Source organism: Podarcis cretensis (genome assembly GCF_951804945.1).
Source record: "Podarcis cretensis genome assembly, chromosome: 1".
NCBI classification, from domain to species: Eukaryota; Metazoa; Chordata; class Lepidosauria; order Squamata; family Lacertidae; genus Podarcis; species Podarcis cretensis.
In genome coordinates, this window is record NC_137170.1 from 72731275 (window position 1) to 72755254 (window position 23980).

The 23980-nt window shown below is 39.8% G+C and overlaps 2 protein-coding genes across 3 annotated transcripts in view; one reads left to right on the forward strand and one right to left on the reverse strand.

Moving 5' to 3' along the window:
• Positions 1-23980, reverse strand: part of PSMA1 (proteasome 20S subunit alpha 1) — a 395447-nt gene that overhangs the window by 207139 nt on the left and 164328 nt on the right. The gene's annotated exons all lie outside the window — the stretch shown is intronic.
• INSC (INSC spindle orientation adaptor protein) overlaps positions 1-23980 on the forward strand; it is a 148895-nt gene that overhangs the window by 74633 nt on the left and 50282 nt on the right. For both annotated transcript variants that reach the window (XM_079966448.1, XM_079966447.1), the window contains 5 exons: positions 10621-10966; positions 12372-12424; positions 12745-12868; positions 13763-13876; positions 20548-20673. In XM_079966448.1, the coding sequence (XP_079822574.1) occupies positions 10621-10966; positions 12372-12424; positions 12745-12868; positions 13763-13876; positions 20548-20673 (763 nt within the window). The remainder of the gene's footprint in view (positions 1-10620; positions 10967-12371; positions 12425-12744; positions 12869-13762; positions 13877-20547; positions 20674-23980) is intronic.

Sequence of the window (23980 nt, forward strand, 5' to 3'; positions counted from 1 at the left end):
TATCTGACATAAGCCTCTCCACAGCAGATTTGGAAAATCACACTTTTAAAAATAAATAAATAAAAGACTTCCGGACTATTCCTGTAAACTATGCTCCAGGGTTAGAAAAACTGGTTTGCAACAAGCGTATCACGGCAAGACTATTTGTATTCTTTTCCTTTGAAAAGAAATCCCAGTAAAACAGCTGTACCAACATTTACACAAGTATTCATGATGGAAGTATGTGAAAGTATTGTTCCTATAAATGAAATGGTTCTGTATGATTGCACAGGTACTGGAAGCAGGTAGAAGATACTCAACAGGATCAAACTATTTGGTGAAAACATTGCTTTAATCACAATGCAGTCTAAACCTTATTCTCTTTTGGTTGCTTCCAGATGGGTTTCATTGTGGAATTGGTGCCCCTCATGCATGCCTTATAATTGCTTCTTCTTCTTCTTCTTCTTCTTCTTCTTCTTCTTCTTCTTCTTCTTCTTCTTCTTCTTCTTCTTCTTTGTTTTGACCATGTTTTTAGATTATATATATATCAATCAACTGAATAAATATTCTGTCAACAACTCTGGACTTCTTAATCATCAGATACTCCGAAGTGTTGGTGCAACACTTCATTAACCCTGTAGATATCCAGGCTTTGTAATAATAAGTGCATATTCATAACTTATAAATTTGTCACCACTGGTGACAATGAAGATGATTTATTCAAGAAAAATTAACTCTGTACTGCTGCATCTAACCTACATCTGTACAATTATAATGATCAATACAATCGATGCCGGTGGAGTGAAATCAACAATAATTTTCTGAAAAACTTAATTTTTATAGCCACCTATGTCAGTTATAAGGAATTACATGGAGAGAGATTCATTCTTCTAACATCTGCAGGTTTAACAATGATGTGCTTCAGACACCAATAAAACTCTGAATTTTTTGATATAGTTCTCCAAAAAGTGTGGATAAAAATGGATGTAAATGTGAAATATATATGTGCATTACATTGGGTATATTTGCTTAAAATGTTTATATCAGGTGAAATATTAGGAAAATTTGCACTAAAATTCTGATGAATTTTAATTTTCAGTTTTTTTTAATTGATACAATTGAACTGAAGACTGGAAAAACGAGACACTGAGAGAAATGACCCAATGCCATCAGTTAACCTTTTGCATAAATTTACAGACCCACTAGTAACATTTTTGGAAATATAGGTGAGTTTCTGCAGTCAAATGCCATTTTTACCACCACAGAGCCATTGGGCACCTCACACCCCGGAAAGAAGAAAAGAGGCAATTAGGTCATCAGGGCCAAAGAGGAGATCCCTAGTCCACCAACCTGAGTAGGTTGGCTTTAGTAACAATCCCCTCACAACTGCAACCTCTCAAAATCTCTCAAAATGTTCACCACTGTCCTCCATGTCTTTCCTTTCTGGCACCACCACACCCTTACCTGCACCACACCTGTAGTGTGTGTGGCAGGTGGGTGAGGCTTGGTCAGAAAAGATGGTTGTTGTTGTTGTTTAGTTGTTTAGTTGTGTCCAACTCTTCGTGACCCCATGGACCAGAGCACCGGCACCCCTGTCTTCCACTGCCTCTTGCAGTTTGGTCAAACTCATGCTAGTAGCTTCGAGAACACTATCCAACCATCTCGTCCTCTGTTGTTCCCTTCTCCTTGTGCCCTCCATCTTTCCCAACATCAGGGTCTTTTCCAGGGAGTCTTCTCTTCTCATGAGGTCGCCAAAGTATTGGAGTCTCAGCTTCAGGATCTGCCCTTCCAGTGAGCACTCAGGGCTGATTTCCTTAAAAATGGATAGGTTTGATCTTCTTGCAATCCATGGGACTCTCAAGAGTCTCCTCCAGCACCATAATTCAAAAGCATCAATTCTTCGGTGATCAGCCTTCTTTATGGTCCAGCTCTCACTTCCATACATCACTATTGGGAAAACCATAGCTTTAACTATACAGATCTTTGTTGGCAAGGCGATGTCTCTGCTTTTTAAGATGCTGCCTAGGTTTGTCATTGCTTTTCTCCCAAGAAGCAGGCGAGAAAAGATGGTTAAGTCCATTCAAAGGCGACTATGGGCTTATAGCTCTCATCTTGCTTTCAGGCCAAGGGAGCCAGCGTTTGTCCACAGACAGCTTTCCAGGTCATGTGGCCAGCATGACTAAACCCTTTCTGGCACAATGGGACACCAGGATGAGTGCCGGAGTGCACAGAAATGCTGTTTACCTTCCCGCTGCAGTGGTACCTATTAATCTACTTGCACTCACGTGCTTTCGAACTGCTAGGTTGGCAGGAGCTGGGACAGAGCAATGGGAGCTCACTCTGTCACGTGTATTAAAACCGCTGGCCTTCTGATTAGCAAGCCCAAGAGGCTCAGTGGTTTAGACCGCAGCGCCATCCATGTCCCATTATGTGTGGCAGGTGGGTGACACTTGGTCAGAACAGCCTCACAGGCCAAATGGGTAGGTCTGGCAAAGCCTACAGGTCAGAGGCTCCCTACCACTGCTTTTTCGTAGCTTACACAGAATCTGTCTGTTGTGACCTAACTCATACAGAGTGAAAAAAAAGTCAACCTATATGAAGCCCGCCTTGAAGCCAGTTAATGTAATCATGCAGAAGAGGTGTGTGCCTCTCAGTGTGTGGAACCTTTCATCCTTTGACCAATTTAGGAATGGGAACCAAAATTTGCTCCACTGGCAACTACGTAATCCTGCACTGCTCCAGACCGGCTAGGTGGGTAGGATGCTGCTGTGACTGCAAACTGTAGGTTGTAGTAGGCTTCCACAGGAATTGTCATTGTGTCCAAATGGCTGAGCGCAAAGTGGGTTAGTGAAAAACACTCTTTTGATGCAACTTAGCACAACCAATTTAGCATTTGTTGCTGCTGGTGACATTAATTCATGGGCATTATTCCATCCATGCACTTGATATTTAGTTGATTTTTAAAATCAGGATTGCACAAAACACACATCGCAAAGCTGGCTTGGCAAAGGGTGCAGCCACAAGCTACTGTGTGGCCAGTCACAGTTATTCATAGGTAGGGCAGATATATATTTTTTCAATTACCTAAGCTAGAATACCTTTGGCTGGCAGAAGGATATGTGCTTTTCTCCTGAATTATTTTTACTGCTGCTTTTATATGTAGCTATTTCCCCCCATTGTTACGTCGGGATAAATGGCCTTTTTGTCAATATGCCATACCGTTGTATATATTCTGAGATTCTAACAGTGGTAACTTTAATGTGTTATGCTTTTAATAGAATTAGCACAAACTGACAAAGCTCCAAGGTTAATGCCTTACCATTCTCATCACGCAGACAATAGCACCCTTCCTGAAATCCCCACATTAGTTTTCTGTCTGATCCTGAATGGAGCACAGACTCCTCGTATTTACCTTCAAAGCCTTCCATGGCTTTGCCCTCCCTTCCCCGCTCTTTGTCCCCATATCTCTAGAAGTGGAGTGGAGCCCCAACACTGGCTTTGTGGCAGGTGTGTTGCTGCTGCTGCTTATGGGACAAGAGGGGCAAGTTGATGTGGAAAATGACATGGTGCGGATGCACTGACTGGACTGCTGGATTGGTTTTGCCAGTGCATCTACACCAGTACTATTTTTCTAGAAAGAGAGGTGCTGGAGTTCACAATGAACGTCTCCCTTATTCTCTTGGAATGGCAATGGCGCCTACCTGAGAGGTGTTGGAGTTGAGCTCTGGTGAGCATCAGCTGGAAAAACAAGCTCTGATCTACACTGCACCAATCTGTACTGAAAAGTGTGGGATGAAGAAATTATTTTGGCGGGAAAATGTATAAACATTGCAGATTGGGATGAATGCTGTTTATCACATGACCTCCCCAAACACCAATCGGGATGAATGCTCATGAAAAACTAAGCACACTTATCAGAACGACTACATGTTCTCTAGCGAGTGCTTACTCCTTCATATTCCTTCTAAAAATATTGCTTTTCTGTGTCATGCTAGCAACAATCCATTAGCCCTCATTTTCATTTATTTGCTATGCATTCTTTTATATAGCTTTTTGAGGGTAAGAAATGACCCCAGCTGAAATGACATTTAACGTGTCACTGAAATGAATCCATATTCTCTTCTACTTTGTAATGATGAGCTGAAATGTCTTAGAATACGTGTTTCAGATATAATGTCTACCCATCTTGCACCTAATTCTTTCAAAGCTAGCACACACTTCTTCTAACAGCATTAAATATCACCTGTGGCTCACCGATCTACCTTATCTATCATTGTTGACAGGCATTGTGGACTATGGCATTTATGCTGCTCTTAACTGCAGTAGGAAAGTGGATCCAGTGCTTTTTGGTGGAAATTTGCTTTTCCCACAAGTAACTGCTGTGTGCCCCATCTCCATGGACTTCCACCCTTTTCTAGGGTGGGAAATTGTTGCTTTCTCCCTTTTATCTGAATCCTATGCTGGATCGTAGGATACCGCACCAAGGAGACAGCACAACTATGCTCTTATACAAACATTTTCGGAGCACAGTTCGGATGCTGGGAAGCCCAGCCAGATGGGTGGGGTATAAATAATAAATTATGATGATGATGATGATGATGCAAGTGGTGAGCACCTGCTAAATTCTGATCACTAGCATAAATTCTACTCACAAAATACTCTAGTATAGGATGCTTATGGGTTATAAAAGGCAAATGAAGCAGAGCATGTGTAGCATAAAGTGGTCCTCAACTGAAATGGGGTTATGGTATCATATATATAAAAATGGATTGAATAATCAGAAGGGATTTGTTTTGTTTTGTTTTGTTTTGTTTAAATGACCTGTCTCAAGGCAATTCATTTTCTATAATTTCTGCTGGACAGGATGACTACAATTTCTTTAATTAGTTGCCTGCTGTGCAAATACTTATTGATGTGTGTGTATAGTTAAAATGGAAAGGTAAATGTGTAGACACATTTAAGAGGGTCCATACTGTGAATTAATATAGGTTTGGGCTGTCTATTACTCACCCCAGATTTGGAAGACTTTCCCACTGGCTCCTGTAGCGCTCTGTAAGCATTATTTTAGACTGTTGGGAAAGCATGTAATTTTGGTTAGGGCATATGGTCAAATGCGATTAAACCATGTTTGTCACAGATATTTGTGGCTTTTAAAAAAACACGTCAAGAATATAAAGGCCCGAATGAAGAAAGTAGAGAGAGTGTTTTTCAATTTGAACCATGTGTGTTTCTCAGGTTCTCCATAGTTAATTTAGGTCAGAGAGAGAGAAAGAGAGAGATAGAGAGAGAGAGAGTATGCAGAGCTCTCTTTACATAAGTTTTCATACTTTTTTCTATGGGCTGGATAGGAGCCCTGTGATTCCTCAACATTATGGTTTGAAAAGAATGAACACACCTGAGAAAGGACCCTAGATTCATCTTTAGCTGTACAGAATGGCTGTGTTTGGATATCATGATAAATTATGGTTTATTGTGATGGGAATTAGTTTAGCCTCTCCCCCACTCCCAGGCTACTATGCTCCCCACCCTCCTCTAGTAAAGTTGTGAGGAGATTAGAAACATTCACTTCTCACATGTCAGTCAAACCTTAAACTTTGGTTAATCTTAACTCTGGTTCATTGAAACAAGCCATTGTTTGAAGCTGGCTTCTTTCAAACACATTAAGAATAAACATAGTTTGTTTCACTGGAAAGAGATGACAAGCTCTTGCTAATGAAAAATGGAACCCCAAACTTCCAAATTCCTTGTAGACAAGCCAGAAGAGGAGAAATAAGTGCAAACCTGGGGGAGGCAATGCTTGCAACCTTCATTATAACCATGGTTTATTGTGACATCTAAATACAACTAATGTGTGACTAGCGCTGGCCTAGATCCATTCAAAATAATGTAGAATCTTAGATTTTCAGAACAGTGATTTTCATAACTGTAGGGTTGTAACCAAGGACAGAAGAGAAGTCAGTTTTGGCTTATGCATCACATGCATATTCTAAGTAATTTATGGCACAAGATTCATACCAATTAAACCTGAGCTATTACCCACAAGCCAACTAAGCCTTGCTGTCTTTAATGGAAGAGATCAGGCTTAATTGCAAGCATTATGGTTTATGAATCAGGTCTTCATGAGTCCAAGATGGATGTTGTGTACCTAATTACATTTGCTCAAGTCACCTTCAGTGTGACTGTGTACAAAACTGGATTAATGATTGAAATCTAATCCTGAGTTGTAAGACCTGGCTCTTCTGTCTGGCTTTTGATCAAGTAGCTGGTTTTCTGTGGGTGCCTTAAATCCGTAGTGACTCTGTTTATGTTTTTCATGTATTTTTCTGAATTGCTGTAAAAGCAAAATAGAAGAAAAATGCAAGTCCTCAAGCCATTCACGTGGATTAGTCTCACTTATTTCATTTGTACTCTACTGTATATATTTTAAGAGTATGTGAGTTCAGAGTTTTAGCCTAAATCATTCTAAGAAATGACAATACTTAGGAGCTCATCACATTGAAAATCAATAGTACTTTACTTCACCTGAAATGTGACTGACTTTGTTTAGCCATGTATTTTACTTTATTATCTAAAGTGTTTTGGACCGGACTGCTTGGCATAAACGGGAAACTCTCAAATTTTGAAGGCTTTACAATACAATGCATTTGTCTCTAGAAAGGATGGTGTGTGCCTGGCTGGACCAGTAACTGCACACGTTGAAGATGTCTCTCTGCATTTGCCACTGGGGGATGAGCAGAATTGTTTCTGACACTGCCAGCAACGAAATGTCAGCTTTAATAGCACCAGCCATCTGCTCTTCTGAAAGTTTTTCTTCCCACTAAAGAGATGATCAGTTTTGTCAGAGATTGACATGTTCAACCTGCTGTTAGGTCTGTGCAGGGTTTGATACACACAAACAGCTCATCTCTAGACAGTTACACAAATGTCCATCCATCTATCTATCAATTATCTATCTATCTATCTATCTATCTATCTATCTATCTATCATCTATCTATCATCTATCTATCATCTATCTATCTATCTATCTATCTATCTATCTATCTATCTATCTAATCTATCTATCTATCATCTATCTATCTATCATCTATCTATCTATCATCTATCTATCTATCATCTATCTATCTATATCTATCTATCATCTATCTATCTATCTATCTATCTATCTATCTATCTATCTATCATCTAATCTATCTATCTATCATCTATATCTATCATCTATCTATCTATCATCTATCTATCTATCATCTATCTATCATCTATCTATCTATATCTATCTATCATCTATCTATCTATCTATCTATCTATCTATCTATCTATCATCTAATCTATCTATCTATCATCTATATCTATCATCTATCTATCTATCATCTATCTATCTATCTATCTATCTATCTATCTATCATCTATATCTATCATCTATCTATCTATCTATCTATCTATCTATCTATCTATCATCTATCATCTATCTATCTATCATCTATCATCTATCATCTATCTATCTATCATCTATCATCTATCCATATCTATCTATCTACCTATCTACCTATCATCTATCATCTATCTATAGGTCTAAAACACTTACAATGCTAAGATATTTATAATTCTCATAGCTTTTTTATAATGCTGTTCTTCATGTAATTTAGAGAAATATTTTGACACAAACCCCACAGCATTATAGAATATTGGAAAACATAATATTGAAGACATGTGAATTCATATCAGCTTATGAAGCTGTCCTATACTGAATCCGATCAATGGTCCATGTCACTTGGTACTGTATATAGTTGCTCTTCAGGCAGGAGTCTTTCCCATCCCTATCTGAAAAAGCTGAGCATTAAACCCAGAACCCTCTACTTTCAAAGCTTGTGCTCTAATTTTTGCATAAATGTGCATTTGTATTTCAAACCCAGGATTCTACTCATGAACTGCCTTGGACGATTGGATAGTGGAGATACACTGAAAGGCAGGATAAAATCTATTAGATGAATTAAACCTTGTAAGTGAAAGGTGAAAGCTCACAATCTAATTCTCTTGTCCCCTGCCCTACAAGGCGGTTCTTATTTCCAACACACACAACTCTTACTATAGTACCCTGAGACTCCTTTAGATGTTACATTTGCTGAAAGATGCATGCCCAGCAACAATTCAAGCTTAAGACAAATGGCCTGTACCTATAGTTTTCATCCAAGTTCTAGAACTACCGAACATATACCCAAAACATTCAGCATGAATGTTCATGGTACAGGTCAGAAAATATCCCCCTCCCCCTTTTTTTGCAACACTCCCAGCATCGATTCCTGAAATCTAATTAGGGTCTGAACCAAGAGCATCTCTAAGAGCAACAGGAAAGGCAGTGCCATTTCTATAGCTGTTAGTGTGGGCTCAGAATGATTGCCATTCTAATACTTCTATTAATCTCAGGAAAATCAGTTAAGCTGTTTTCCTGCCTGTAAAGGTTTCTCTCTGCTGGTCCAGTTATTGATTTTAATTTTAACTGAAACCAGGGAATAAATGTAGAATAATAAAGAAGTAATATAGCGGTGCTTAGAGCTATATATTTGCAGCTTGTTTGGAGATGTTGTGCACCTTGAAAGGCAAAGTAGCCGCTGTTCTTAAGATTCCACTCTGGACTATAAAATACACCTAGTATGGTTGTTTTATATGTAGCCAGGCTAATTCAGTGGTATCTTGGATTAAAAACACCTTGGGTTAGAAACACTTTGGGTTACAGACTCCGCTAACCCGGAAACAGTACCTCGGGTTAAGGACTTTACCTCAGGATGAGGACAGAAATTGTGTGCCAGTGGGAGGCTCCACTAGCTAAAGTGGTACCTCAGGTTAAGAACGGTTTGAGGTTAAGAACAGACCTCCGGAACGAATTAAGTTAGTAACCCGACGTACCACTGTACTGAATACAAAATGCACTTATGAAATCTATTATGAGGGCTGGATTTTATGTTCCATGATTATATATATATATATTCAAATAAGGGGTTGCATCAATAAGGGGTTGCATCAAATAATGGCTTTGCTTTAGGGGGAAATGTTTTTACTTGTGCACCCCAGGGCACCCAAATGCTGCCAGCCTCACCAAACTACTGCAGTCCTCTTGGCCATACCCCGTTCTATTCTAGAAGGCCCAGTAATCCTTAGGAGCAACTCAGGGTCAAACTGGTTAGAGAGGGAATGGCAAAATGACTTGTGCAAGTTGAAATGTTTCTTGCCAAGGCAAAGCCACCATTGGATGCAACCCAGGAAAAATAAGTGAATCCTCTAAAACAAATCAGAATCTTGAAAACAAGAGTATGAATGAAAGAAGCTATTACAGTATGAAAATACAACAGGCACAAAGCATAACTAATCAAATTACAGTTTTGAAGACTACAGCACATGAAAACTACAATCCATAATAAGGAAGAATATTGGTCATAGATTGAGTTTAAGGTAACTCTTGTTACTTTTGGAGCTAGCCGAGGAAAGTTGCTGGATACCTCAAGGAATCCTCCTAGAGTCATAATTTTGGCTCGCAGATCAAAGGTACTTTCGGATTAAATTTGCGAATAATCCCTTCACAGCAAGGTCAGTACACTTCTCTGTATGGCTCCTCTGTAGTAACAGACGATGCAGCACCTCTCCGTTGAGCATAACTGGCAGTGTGCTTATTCTTGTGTCGTCTGTAAACAATAAGGTCTGGACATGTGTCCAATGTTCACAAGATTAGTTCATCACCCCCAAATTACTGAACAAGTCAATCTGAGTTGCTGCATAGGAAATCGTGATATGAAATAGCTCTGGGGTTCTAATCCTCGTTATACATACTTAGACTTGCAATCAACTTAAATCATTGTGACTGATATCCAAATAAATGTTTAGAATCTGACACCAGTCTTATATAAAAGTGTGACTGGCGTGTTAAATAATCACAGTGAAAACAAGCTACTAACTTGCTAGGGAGTGGAATGGGGAGCAGGTACTCAAGACCAAACCTTTAAGCAGAGTTGCATAGGCCACCATGAATGGGAAATCTATGGCTAATGTGCATATTTTATGTGCATATAATATGTAACATAATCTCAGGAATTTTGTGGGTATTTTGTGTTAAACAGGCACATATCATTCAGCCAAATGTCAGCTACTGCAGGAATGGACATTACTGTGCAGTTTATGCATGCAGACAAATTAAAAACCATGTGTAGCTGTAGTTCATAAAGTGGATTAGCTGGAACAAAGTAGATTCTGTTGCCTTTTTCTCAAACTGAGATAAATGGTCTATTTATCCATAATCATGGCTATTAGCCATGATTATGGATAAAATATAATCTCTAAATGGAGGCAGTATATAGTATCTTGGGGACAAAAAACAGGAAATGGCTGTCTCTATCAAACCCTAAATTTTGACTCGCCAATACATCTGCCCGCCCGCTGTTAGAAACGTGGATATTTGATAGAATCTGGAAAATTAATGCTTATGAAATCAACCTTAGAATGTCTAGCATTCAGCCGGTATTCATATACTTTTTCAATATACTTTTTGTGCCTAAATCTTGTGCCTGAAATGTAGAAGCTCTGCGCCAGATTTACTAGATAGGAGCTAGTATACTAATATGTAGTATTTTCCTCTCCCCCGCCCTTCTTTTCAGTATGCATTTAATCCAGGTAGACTCTGTTCAACGGTGGATGGAAGACTTGAAGCTCATGACTGATTGTGAATGCATGTGTATTCTTCAGTCGAAACCAATCAGCCTAGAAGAAGATGCCCAAAGTGAATTTTCTCTGTCATCGGAACACAGCGCTTGTGATAACTTGCAGTTGTTGCTGAAAAGAGCTTGGATTATAAGCACTGAGCTAACCAGGATCGTTCAAAAACTAGAGAAGAACAGGTGGCAGAGGGTCCACAGCATGACAGTAAGAGTCAACTGCCATGTCCGTTCAATGATAAATGAATACAATACATTCAAGAGGAATTCTTGGGAAGAAATGCATCAGGTAGGATTACTGTGAAATGACAGCATCCAGAATGCTGAGATAAATGTTGTTTGTTTTTAAAGGAAAGACCCCATAGAAAACTTTACATGCATGTTTTGGTTTCGTTTTGAATAAAACTTATTCTAAACATATTACCAATTCATCCTCTTGGGTTTTGGAAATAGACACATCATGTAATAATGGGAAACCTATCAAGCTGCCTATACTTGCTCAGACTATTTCCCCATCTAGCTCAATAGCTCTGACAGGCATATTGCTTTCCAAGGTAACAGTCCTTGACATCACTTCCTACCTATGTGAGGAATTCAGTGTAGCGTTGAACAGATAGCTTCATCAGCACAAGAGAAGAGAAGAAGAAGAGTTTGGATTTGATATACCGCTTTATCACTACCCAAAGGAGTCTCAAAGCGGCTAACATTCTCCTTTCCCTTCCTCCCCCACAACAAACACTCTGTGAGGTGAGTGGGGCTGAGAGACTTCAAAGAAGTGTGACTAGCTCAAGGTCACCCAGCAGCTGCATGTGGAGGAGCGGAGACACGAACCCGGTTCACCAGATTACGAATCTACTGCTCTTAACCACTACACCACACTGGCTCCCACAAGCATTTCTGTTTGCCGAATGGAATGGCCTGCCCTCTCCTTGTCCCCCTCCCTGCTGTTTCAGGGGTTTCCCTGAGTCTCCCAGAGCCAAAGGGGGGGGCTATAGGGGACACACGGGGAAGAGAAAGGGGGCAAACCCAATTGCTCGAGTGTCGTTACATGGGTTTCTGCTTGTAGGGCTCATTAGTTGAATGTTTTAGATTGGCAATGTCAAGGACTGAACCTGGAACCTTCTGCATTCAAAACACACTCTATGTACTCTCCTCAAAACCCAGCTGATTGGGTGCAGCTCAATTTCCACCTCTTAGAATTGTTCTCAAGTTAGCATCTTTAAATGCCAGACTAATGTTACATGGACATGCTTAATCAACCTCTATTTGAGAGCAGGGGTGGGGAAGTCTGTGGCCCTCCATATGTTGTCAGACTCCAAATCCCATCGGCCTTGACCAGTATGGCCTATGGACAGGGATGATGGAAGATGCCCTCCAGAAGCATCTAGAAAGCCACAGATTCCCCACCCCAGTTTTAGAGAAAAGCCACTTTGAGATGAGGGTGCTTAGAGCAGAGAAACAGGGGGCTGGTGGGAGGAAAGTCTTTAAAACTTCTACTTCTTTCCCCATTGATTTCCTGCTCTAAATCGCCCCTCTAGGCCACAATCAATTAAATTTACTTTAAAAATACTTTAAATTAAAATTCATCCTTTGGTTCTGTTTAAAGCAATGTAATTAGAATTCTATCATTTCCCATAAAGCAAAGACAAACTATAACACTAAAACAACACATCTCTGTTCTCTTTCATCTGCAGTATGAAAAAATGCTAGTGGAAAAATGTTCTGAACTTACAACAGTTACTGAAAGGTAATATAAAACAATTGTTTTGCCCAGTGAAATAAATGGATCACTTTATACTCTCAATTAGTGCTTGTAATCTGTTGGCTCTGATGCAGGCAATTATTTTTTTTTTGTTAGTAGTGAAATGGTGGTTCTACATGGTGGGGTTCTACATTTCTGTGTTTTAGCCTATTTCTTAACAGAAGTGAACTGGCGCTTTGGGTCATCATCTTAAATTGGTGCCTTACTGTTTGGCCTCACGTCTTGATTAAGGCTTAGCTTCTGTTCACATGATGGCTAAAGCACCACAGGGACAATTGCACTATTTTTCTTACATTTCCTTTCAGGTGCATCCAGATTGAAGATGAGCAGATATTAAAGTCTATGAAATCTTGTATTAATGATGCTCTAACCACAGTTGCACAGTATTTTGGCCAATTGATAGAACTAGCTTTAACACATGAAATAAAGGTTAGTGAATATTCTTAACTATATGTAACAATAAGGAAAATGTTTGGAAGTATTAAAGTATTTGCTTTGTTTTCATCCCATGAATGTATCATGCAGCCTCTGAGGTCTCCTGGGACTCATCACTGATGTTCTCATTTTTGGGTTTGGAAATGCAGTTTGGCTTTTCCCAGGGCCTTTTTTTTTCTAGAAAAAGAGGTGCCAGAACTCACCATGAATGCCTCCCTTGTGCTCTTATACAGTGGTACCTTGGTTCTCAAACTTAATCCCTTCCGGAAGTCTGTTCCAAAACCAAAGCGTTCCAAAACCAAGGTATGCTTTCTCATCGAAAGTCATGCAAAATGGATTAATTTGTTCCAGATTTTTAAAAACAACTCCTAAAACAGCAATTTAACATGAATTTTACTATCTAACACAACCATTGATCTATAAAATGAAAGCAATAAACAATGTACTGCAGTCACACAATAATCAATCAATCAATAGCTGAACTGGGTTCCACACAGTCACAAAAACAAAACAAAAAGAGCCGCAAAATAAATAGCAAAAACAGACAGACCTCAGTGTAACACTCAAAACGGAAGTGTTGCACTCAAAATGGAAGCATAACACTCGAAATGGAGCACGTTCAGCTTCTGAAAAAAGTTCGCAAACCAGGTTACTTACTTACTTCCAGGTTTGCAGTGTTTCGGTTCCAAGTTGTCTGAGTACCAAGGCATTTGAGAACCAAGGTACCACTGTAAGGGCACTTTCCCCTAAACAAAAACTCTGCAGTTTCAACACAAAGCTTTAAGCTAACTAAATTCACAAGAAACCAAGAAGCCAAGCCCTAGACATCACCCTGTTTGCACGTATATGGGGAAGTAAATGAAATTTATGCTTGTCTTTGTTGCCCAGAACCTGGTGAGAGAAATAGACACATCAGATAATCTGTATTCTGCTGAGTCAGCTACCAGCAACTTGTTCAGTCTTACCCAGGAAGGCTCTCACCTGTGCCGCATCATTGCTAAGGTAAGCCCCCCTTGTACTCATGTGTTCTTTTGTAGGTGTCTTGTAACATGAAATGATCAGGAAAGCTATTCTGTATTCTAAGAGAAAATCAGTGTTTCTGAAGCTCTATCTCAATCTATCTATTCATGCTCTAGCTAAAAAAAAATGTCCACAAGTCAGTTCAAATGGGTTCTCATATTTGCCAAGATAAATATTGTCAAAACAATTGTAAAACAATTGCAATATTGAAACCACAATAACCAAAGCAGCTGTTTAGCAAGCCAGCCTAGCAATGTAACAGTAGCAGGAGCCCAAGGCACCACCGATCATCCTGCCTTGGGCTCCTGCTACAGTTGCTGTTTTGCAGAGTGAACTCAGTGAAGCAGTCAGATGGGCTTCACTAGAATGAGAGTTCCATGGGCAAGAACTGCTAGCTCTCAACCTAACCTACATTAAGGTATCTGAAGAAATGAGCATGCACATGAAAGCTTATACCAAGAACAAACTTAGTTGGTCTCTAAGGTGCTACTGGACATTTTTAAATTTTTTTTGTATGTTTCAACTACATTATAGGGTTGTTGTTAAGACAAAATGGAATATGGGCCATGTATTCTGCTTTGAGCTACAGAGGAAAGATGGGATAAAATTGTGATGTAATAATTAATAAATAAATGGCAGAATCATTTGTCACCAGAAGATGTGGTCTTAATTTTACAGAGATACAAGATTCTTTCAAAACAAGTTTTTTCTATTAAAAAATAATCATTTGAATTCAGGGAACTTTCTATTACTTCAATCGATTGCCTCTTCACATCTTTTTAATTTCAAAAGGTCAGTTGACAAGAAGTTGTTTGGGCTGTCAGTCACCTTGATTGAATGGTTTCAATGAAAAAATGAACTTGATGCTTAGGCATTGTGTTGGGGTTCTTCATAGTTATACCAGATTTCATGGAGCGGTAACAAAGAGAAGTAAATATAATATATTATATTTGACATAGCCAATCTGTTAGATGAAACAGACTGAAATCCTATGTGCATTTATGGGAAAATAAGCCCCATTGAGCACTGTGGATTTTCCATTTGAATACATTTGCATGGAATAATACTGTGAGTTCCTTGAATTATTGTTGTATATTGTTTTGGTTATTGTTGCTGAATTCACATCCTACTTTTCTACAAAAAGTACACAAGGCAGCTTACACAAAATCAATACAGTACAAAATAAGATAAAAGAGAGTGTCAAGAACAGTCAAAAATAAGAAGCAGCTTTAAGAGCAGCAAATAAATGGCTAAGAGCTATTTAGCCTCTAGGATTGTGTTCTCAGCCTACAAGCATAAGAATGGTCTCTTTGGCTTAGGTCAACATTTAATTTAGCCCAGCATTCTGTCTCTGATATGGGTCAGGCTCACAAGCATAATGCTGAGAGCCATCGCTTGTTGTTTGACTACTTCATCATCCTCATCAGCTATATTACTCCCCAAACCTGGAGTTTCCATTAAGTTACTACAGCTAATAACTGTTGACACAATAATCCTTTCTGAAGTTATTCTAATTGTAAAAAAGAAATTCACCTAAAACCCAAATTACAAGCTGCTTTGGAAGTGTGCCTACCATTATGATCCCAAAATTGATGGGTATCTCTCCATGTTAGCTTGGTACTTGTGTGAACAGAAGCTGTATGATCCAAGCAAATAACCACACCAGAGAAACCATAGTTAATGAAGGCATGGAGCATAATCTGCCCAAACCAGAGGGGCTCCTGTCCATGTAGGCAGCTAAATGCTCTGAGGAACCCATGAGGGCAAGTCATTGGCCATTCTGGTATCCTGATAATTAAGTGACTTGTGGGTTATGTAACAAAGGGCTTCATTTGGTCCATTACTCAATAACCCAGAGTTCTAGTCTTTCATCTATAGAGCCACATGGCAGAGGAAATCAAAGCCCCTTCCACTGGACTCCTCTTTCCCATCTGTATTTTATATTTCTCTCATTTTGTGTGGGAAAAGAAAAGCAGGGCATACATATAGTGCTTCAATACATTAAATTGTACACATTGACCAGAAGATTTGAAGAGAAAATTCTCTATCACGGTTTATCTGTTAGGCTCTGCCTTTTGGACTGTCAGATTCCAGACCGATAAATCTTACTGCGTTTGCAAAAACAATCTGTCTTTTTAAAGCTTTGCCATCACAATAAGACCTCAGTTAAGCGGGGTTATTAATCTTAAGGATGGTTTGTTGGACTTGTAGAAAATGGGCTCTATTAAAGCAAATTATTTCTAAATTATTTCAGTGTTTGTCACAGTTAAGAATAAGGCAAGACCAAACAGACAGACAGACAGACAGACAGATAAACAAACACAGAAACATGGTTAAGATTCCTGTAAACAGTTTTCTCCAAAGGAGATCTACTGAGCCCATCAAAGAGGCAGTGAGGGCATGATTTACGACTTGCTCACCATACCAGTGACATTGGAGTCAAGACTTAAGAACTGGATAACTATTAGGGTTGTTTTTTAAAAAAAATAAGAATAAAATAAAGCATCAGTTTTCAAATGGCTGGAGGATGCAGAAGGGGGACCTTAAATTAGGCAGTTTCTCTCTTTCTTGCACACACCTCCACGGAACAGATTCATCCTTTTATTATTACAGGCTACACCATGAAAATTAATGCTGTTTTAATAAAGGAGGTTGAGTGGAATTCCATTAAAATGTTTCTCAGCCCTATAGCTCTGATATTTAGAATGCCCTTCGATCACACCAGGTTTTTCATCCTGTGGTAAATAAAGGGTTGAGTCCAGCATTTAACGCTCAGGAGCCAGAATGTTTGAAAAGCTCCTGCAGCCTTCTTCCTTTAATCCTTTCCCTCTTAGATTAAACATGTTCAGTTTCTTGAAGTTGTTAAACCATCTGCTTTGTCTCCCGCAACCTTTATTTTTCATTTATTTGTTTCTTTATTAAAAAAACAAACAAACCACATTGCCAGTCTCCTTTGAACCTCTTCCAGTCTCCCCCTTCAGCTGCCTATGCAATGTGCGACCTGTGCAGCATATGGAGAAAATTGCCCAAGCTGCATGGCAACCCACTGTACCCAAATAGCTTTCTCTTTGAACCAGCTGTTTTATGATAAACTGGCTTTACCTTCTATCAGGGAGAGAGACAGAAATGAAAGGCAAAGAGGCGTTACTTTAGAGTGCAGAGCTCCAGTTGTCAATTCTAATCCTAGGTTCTACATCACATCGGCTTGCATGCTCTGCCTGAAACACAAGAACAAGAAAGGCCCTACTGGACCAGACCAACATTTTCTTTCCCACAGTGGCCAAGTTGATGCCTCTGGGAAGCTCTCAGGTGGGACATGAGTGCAGTAGCATCCTCCCACTTGTGGTACCCATCAACTGGTACTCAGAGACATTCTGCCTCCAATACTGCATGTCATGTAGCTCTCATGACTAATAGCCACTGATATCCTGAAGGAGTGTCTCCATCCCCATTGTTCAGCCCTGACACTGAGATCCAGCGCCAAGGGCCTTCTGCTGGTTCCTCTACTGTGAGAAGTGAGGTTACAGGGAACCAGGCAGAGGGCCTTCTCGGTAGTGGCGCCTGCCCTGTGGAACACCCTCCCATCAGATGTCAAGGGAATAAACAACTATCTGACTTTTAGAAGACATCTGAAGGCAACCCTGTTAAGGGAAGTTTTTAATGTTTGATGTTTTATCATGTTTTTAATATTCTGTTGGGAGCCGCCCAGAGTGGCTGGGGAAACCCAACCAGATGGATGGGATATAAATCATCATCATCATCATCATCATCATCATCATCCCCCAGGAATTTGCCCAGTCCCCTTTTAAAGCCATCCAAGTTGGTGGCCATCACTTCATTATGTGGCAGTAGATGCTACAGTTTAACTATGAACTGTCTGAAGAAATACTTAATTCACTCAGCTTCACTAGATGACCCCAGGTTCTAGTACTATGAAAGAGGGAGAAAAACCTTTGTCTATTATCTTTTTGCACTGTGCATAATTTTGCACCTCTTTCTCATGTTCTCCCTTACTTTTTTATAAACTAAAGGTTTCCTATTCCATGGAGGCATTCTGGTCTCCCTTGCGGACTAAGGCAACTGAAGATGCAGGGACCATTTGGTGCTGAACCTGGCATCGCCTCTCTCAGTGGACGCGTTAAGCTGCAAATGATATTATGCAGTTAATATATTTTGCTTTTTGCTGAAAGTACGCTGATAGTTCACTTTCTGTCAGTGGTAGATGAAAGCATGCGGCCGTGCAGCCTTTTTGTCACACAGTTGTTTCCAGCTAATGCACTAGTGTCAGCAGGGACTTAGCAGTGTCATCCATTTAAAGTTCCCACTTAATAAGGCTGTAGAGAAGAAAGATAGCCCTTCAGTCCTGATGGTCCTGCTGCCATTCTGTAAACTGATCAACCGCCCTGGCTTTTAAACGTGCAGTGACAAACTCTGCACAGTACATATTGCCTTTGATTTAGGATAAGTGCAGTGTAATTGTTTTTTAGTCATGTGTGCAAACATTTATAAAACTATGTCACATTCTGATATTTCATTTCTTTGCTGGAAAGCTGATTTTAGTGTAGCTGAAAAGCTCAGGGGACATGCCCAAAAATGGCAGGTGAAGTTTTCATGTGCAATGAGGGCCACTCTGAGGTAAAAAAATATACACAGATGAAGTGGTAGAATGGGCCTCTGAAGAAGTGTGACTCCGAGGCCAATTTTCTCCCTTCCAAGGATGTTTTAAACCGGGAGGGGGGGGGGCTAACATGTGGCCCTCTGGAAGTTGTTTGATTGCAACTCACATCAGCCAATGGTGAGGGATGATTCGAGCCAGCTCTATTTAAATAGTGAAGGAAAGTTTAAAATAAACTTGTAGAGGAGTGGCGGTCGTGGGGAAATAATTGGTCTTTGAGGGAAGGGCAATTCTTCTGACAATTAAATTTTGGAGAAATGGTGTTTAGAGGAAGCAACCTAACTCTCCACCTTGGCTGGGTGAAGGCTTGGCCATGGATGCTGCTTTCTAGTGCCGACATTTCAAAGCAGCATGAGGGTAACACATGCACATTGTCTGTAGTGACCACAATGCCACCCGCTCCCTTTTTTAAAGTCTACAATGAATGGCAACAGTCCTCCAGGGTTTCAGGCAGAAGTCTTTCCCAGCCCTGGATGCTATGGCCCTTATGTGATGCAAGACGTGGTGCACAGTGCCTGTGTAGTAGGATTTTGATGACAGATGATTGTCCCACTGACCTTCCACAGTGGTGATGAGCAGCTAGGCGTGCTGATTCCTCCCCTCCTCAAGAACAATCTGGGAAATGTCAGGGAGAAGCTCAAGTATCTCCTGTCAATTGTAAGCAGAACACAGCAGAATAGATTAATACTATTAGTGAAATCAAGCAATAGCAACATGCCTGTGGCCTTGGGTGATTAAAGGTTCTTTGTCTGGTGCCTGGAAAACCACAGGCACCAGGCTAGCCTTCCTGAAGGTGTGTGAACAACCACCGAGAGAGCCCTCCTTCAAGGAGGACATCTGATGGTGAATGCAAGGCTCATTCAATTGCATGCACTTCTGGAACATTAGCATTTTCCATGGTATGCAAATGGAGTAAGATATAGTCAGATTTTGTTATGAAAAAGTGGATACAGTTCCTACTTACCACCAGGTTAAATACACATTCATATCCATTTACTTACTAAGTGCAACATTGGAGAACCGCTTGATGAAAAGGCAGAATGCAAATTTAATGAATAAGTATATTTTCCTACGTTAAATTAAACTCTTGGACTGTATTCTTTTTATGTAGAATCAAAGAAAAGGTTGATGGCAACCCTTGGGCCACTGTTCTGCATTAGCTCCCAGGGAAATAATAGGGCTATCCAAGAGCAGCTTTTGCCTTTCATTTTCATTCCATAAATCAATGGAATTTCATTTGCTTTCCTTGGGCTGTTCTATTGCCAATAAAGCTTTCTGAATTGTCTTATTGCTGTGTAATGCAAATGTAATAGGGAAAAGGAAGAATTTCATGAAACTGCAAAACCACTCAAGCCGAGGATTTTAAGCAAACTTATCTGCAGATAATTTTCACTCGAATCAGAATTGAAATTTGTGGTGTCCAGAATTTCAGCAAGGCTAAACAGAACTAAGTTTATTTCTGCATTGGCCTGTCATTTTATTATTCCATTAGATACTGTGGTCCTGGGGCAATTGCCTCTGAACTTGGGTCTGGATTCTGGCAAGGAGCCTATGAAAGCAAACACTTTGCTCATGAACTAATTCAAGACACTCAGAAAAGCTAACATTGTCTTGGGGGGTAGGATTTACACTTATTTGAAAATAGTAATTACAGACAGGGAAGCAGAAATGTGGATAATTACGCATAATTTGTGTGTGTGTTCTTACTTTTAGTTGAAGTGCAAAACGAACAGTTTTCATTTTAATATTTCAGGAGAATATAGTGCTCTTGAAATTGGAAATTCTAATGGTTACTCACCATATGTGCAACAAATTTAAATTTAAAAGATATGTGTTCTCAATAGAAGCTTGGTTCTGCTGAGCTGCTGGTATGTACATAGAAGAAATTATGAAAAGAGTAATAGTTTGTCCTGAAATAAGACTGCATTGGACTGCATGGTAATTTATTCCAACTGGTTTCCCGATTTTTTTTCAACAGGAAGGGGGCATTGTTGCTCTTTTTAAGATCTGCCGTCAGGATTGCTTCAGGTGCCTATATCCTCAGACACTCAGGACATTGGCATCTGTCTGCTGTGTGGAGGAAGGAATCCAACAGCTGGAAAAGGTATGATTATCTTAGCACTCTGTCTGTGCTATTCTCCTTAGGACTTTGTACAATCCAAGTCAGGGAAAGTATTTATTCTTTCCAGAAAGGGACTTTTGCTCGATGTACTGGTTGCAAATATTGCACCCATTTATTTTAATGGATGCAGATAGCACTTTTATTAAGTGACCAGTTTTGCCAGTCAATCCTGAGATAAAGCAAGTAGCAAACAGCCTCTGCTGGATGTTTTTGGATCCTCCCTTCCTTTCGTTTGTAGTAGAACACTGTAGCGTAGCAGCTAAGCAAAACTGGGCTGTGAATTGGGAAGCCTTTGGATTAAATCTTGCCTTCATTATGAATCTGATCTACCCTACAGAGTAGTTCCAAGAATTGCTAAGATAATATATACCTATCACATATTTTTCCTGGCTTTTCTCCAAAGAGCTCAGGGGTGGTAAATTGGCTCTTTCTCCACCCATTTTATACTTGCAATAAGCATGTGATGACTAGCCGAAGGTGGGCTTCAAGGCTTAGTGGAGATTTGAACACGGATCTCCCTGGTCCCCAGTCCCCCAAGGGAAAATGTCCCAGGCAGGGACAATATCAAAAGTGGGTGGGGCCAAAGCCCATCCACTCACCCCCCCATTGTCACTACATTTCATCTCTACATCCTTTCTCAGCATACAGAGGCAGTGAGTGTAGCGTGGCCAGCATTTAAATTTGCCAGGTGCTCTTGGCCACTTGCGACCAAGTGAAGATGCCCATGTACCAGGATGGTGTCTGAGGTCTCCACCGTCTGGAGGTGCATGCCTGGGAATCCTTGGATCTTGCTTGATTCCACACAAGAAAAATATGTATTGAAAAATATGACTTTTGAGCTGTCTGGCCCCAAAAGGACAACTAGACATTCCGTTTTGGTGATTGTAACCCTGGTTTAAGGAGCCACGTGGCACCTAGTTTATATATCTGAGTTTCTAACACTGTCAGTGACAGGCGAGACCTAGCAGGCTGGAGGTTCTCCATTGCTGTTCTAACCACTCCATATGCTGGCTCTCACAATGTATGAAAATTGCTATGAATACTCAGCACGGTCAGGAGAACCAGTAGAAGGAGCAGAGAAGATATTGCTCTATTTGGCAAGCAGAAATGTTTATGCTTGTGTGACAATCGCATTAGTGCAACGCTGAATTCCACCCTAAGTATATACAGTTTTGCATAGAGAAAGTAAATATAGAGTTGCCTGGAAAGAAGTACATGAAGCAATTATTTCTGAATTGGTTATATGACTTGGTTTATAAATTTGTGCTCCGTCCAGTACCTCCCCCAATTCACTGAAATGTGGAGAGTTCTGAATAGATTCGTGTCATTTTTCCTGTCAACACTTCAGGGATGGTGACACATAAGGGGTAAATTAGCACCGGTTCTGAGACAAATATAACAGCTGAAGATCTGAAAGAGGTTTTCAGCAATGTACTACTCAGGCTAATTTTAACTCTCAAAGGTAGCTATTCGACAAACCCTTGCAGTAAACATGAAAATGCCACCACTTACGACTTGAATTGCTCATAGCCTCCCTTCCCATTTTTAAACTTGGGAAAATGAGCACTATTACAGTCACTAAATCATGACCTCATACATCGCATTTCATAAAGCACATCTTGCACGTTTGAATAATGCGCCTCTTCAGCTTAATGATAAATGATTTCATTTGTACTTAACAATGACATGTCTTGTAATTGAGTGTCCTGAAGGGAAGCAAATAATGGTGGGACATCTGCAGCGTAAGTGAGAACTGTAAGCCAATTGTCCATGAATATATTTTTTCTTTCTTTCATATTGTAGCTGAGTTCATGCAAAGAGATCCCAAGTCTTTCTCTGCTACATTTGTAATAAGCTTAGGATGGTGATATTTTTAAATGAAAGGAATTTATAAGATCTTCTTGAGCAGCATTTCCCTGGAAAAGCAGATTATCAATACTGGGGATACTGTTGGCAGGTACCTGTGGCACAAATCCTATGGAGATGCATCTTGTGTTAACCATGTAGGTGGTTTCTATCAGTGCTTTTGCAATTGGTTGGCTGTAGTTTCTGCATTCTTGCATACAGCAAAGGTTGTTTGAGGTGAACCAATATGAACCTCTGGTGCTATCTGGCTTTCTCTCTGCAGCAATAATGGCAGAACAACCCTTTCCCCTATTCCACAAACTTGTTCTTTTTCAAAGAAGAAAATGGGAGAACAGGGGTGTTGTGTGTCTGCTTTGTGTAGAATCACATCTAAGTGCAATGCCATAAAGGAGACAAAAAGTTAAAATATACAAATGGTGAAGAGAGGCATGGTGTCTTGTGCTGTATTAGGGGATATGTCAATTTTGCTTTCTCTCTATTTCTCATTTTTTCAGGTCTTAAGTTCATTTCTCCTCAATTCCAGATCAGTTTGTGGATTGTTTTTTTTTTAAAAGTCATCATGAACATTTACCAGCATTTTAGTGTCAAATTCTGTTAATATGCATATTCTCACACAGCAGTTTCCCCTATACAATGCACTTTTGCCTGCTATTTTCACTCATTGTAGAACAACCTTGTGAAAATTCTCAGAAGCATAAACTGAATACAAGTGACCATCTTTCGGGAAGAGATTAGCAGCCACCTCCCTTCCTACTTTTTAAAAAGGCTGCTGTTGTATTTTTCCTTTGTATAATTATGCTGTGTTAATTTGTTCCCCAGTACATTATATGAAACCTAATGGTGCATTAGACTTCAGAAACATCACTTTAAATGGCAAACAGATTTGTGAAATTAGAGTTGGGGACAAAGCAATGAAATTAAGCTCACACTGGTCAAAATGACCTTTTTGATTTTCTAAGCCACTAATGTTTCTACAAGTCCATTCAAAATGATAAAACAGGCTGCATCACTTAATGGAATATTTAGTGCTGTGCTGTGGTAACTTGGTGTGGCACACTCCCTGAAGAGATTACAATTTCAACAGATAACAGAAACATCCTGTGCAAGTTCCTCAAGTGGAAGAACACCAATGTGCTTGAGCCAACAGAAATGCTTCCAATAATGAAAGATTTTGTGGGCTTTTTATTGTAAATATAGTGTTCGTGAACTTCCTGTAGCAAGAGAAATTAAAAGGAGTGTCAGCACACACCCCTCGAGAACTTTAACAGACCTTATCCTCCCCATCTCTGACTGACAAATGTCACTAGTTTGGTCAAAACATTTTTTGTTGGTGTCCCCTCTATGATTCAGATGTTCTGTTCAAGGAGGAACTTCCAAATGTTCTTTGAAAATATGCTAATAAGCACAAATGTAACAGAAAGAA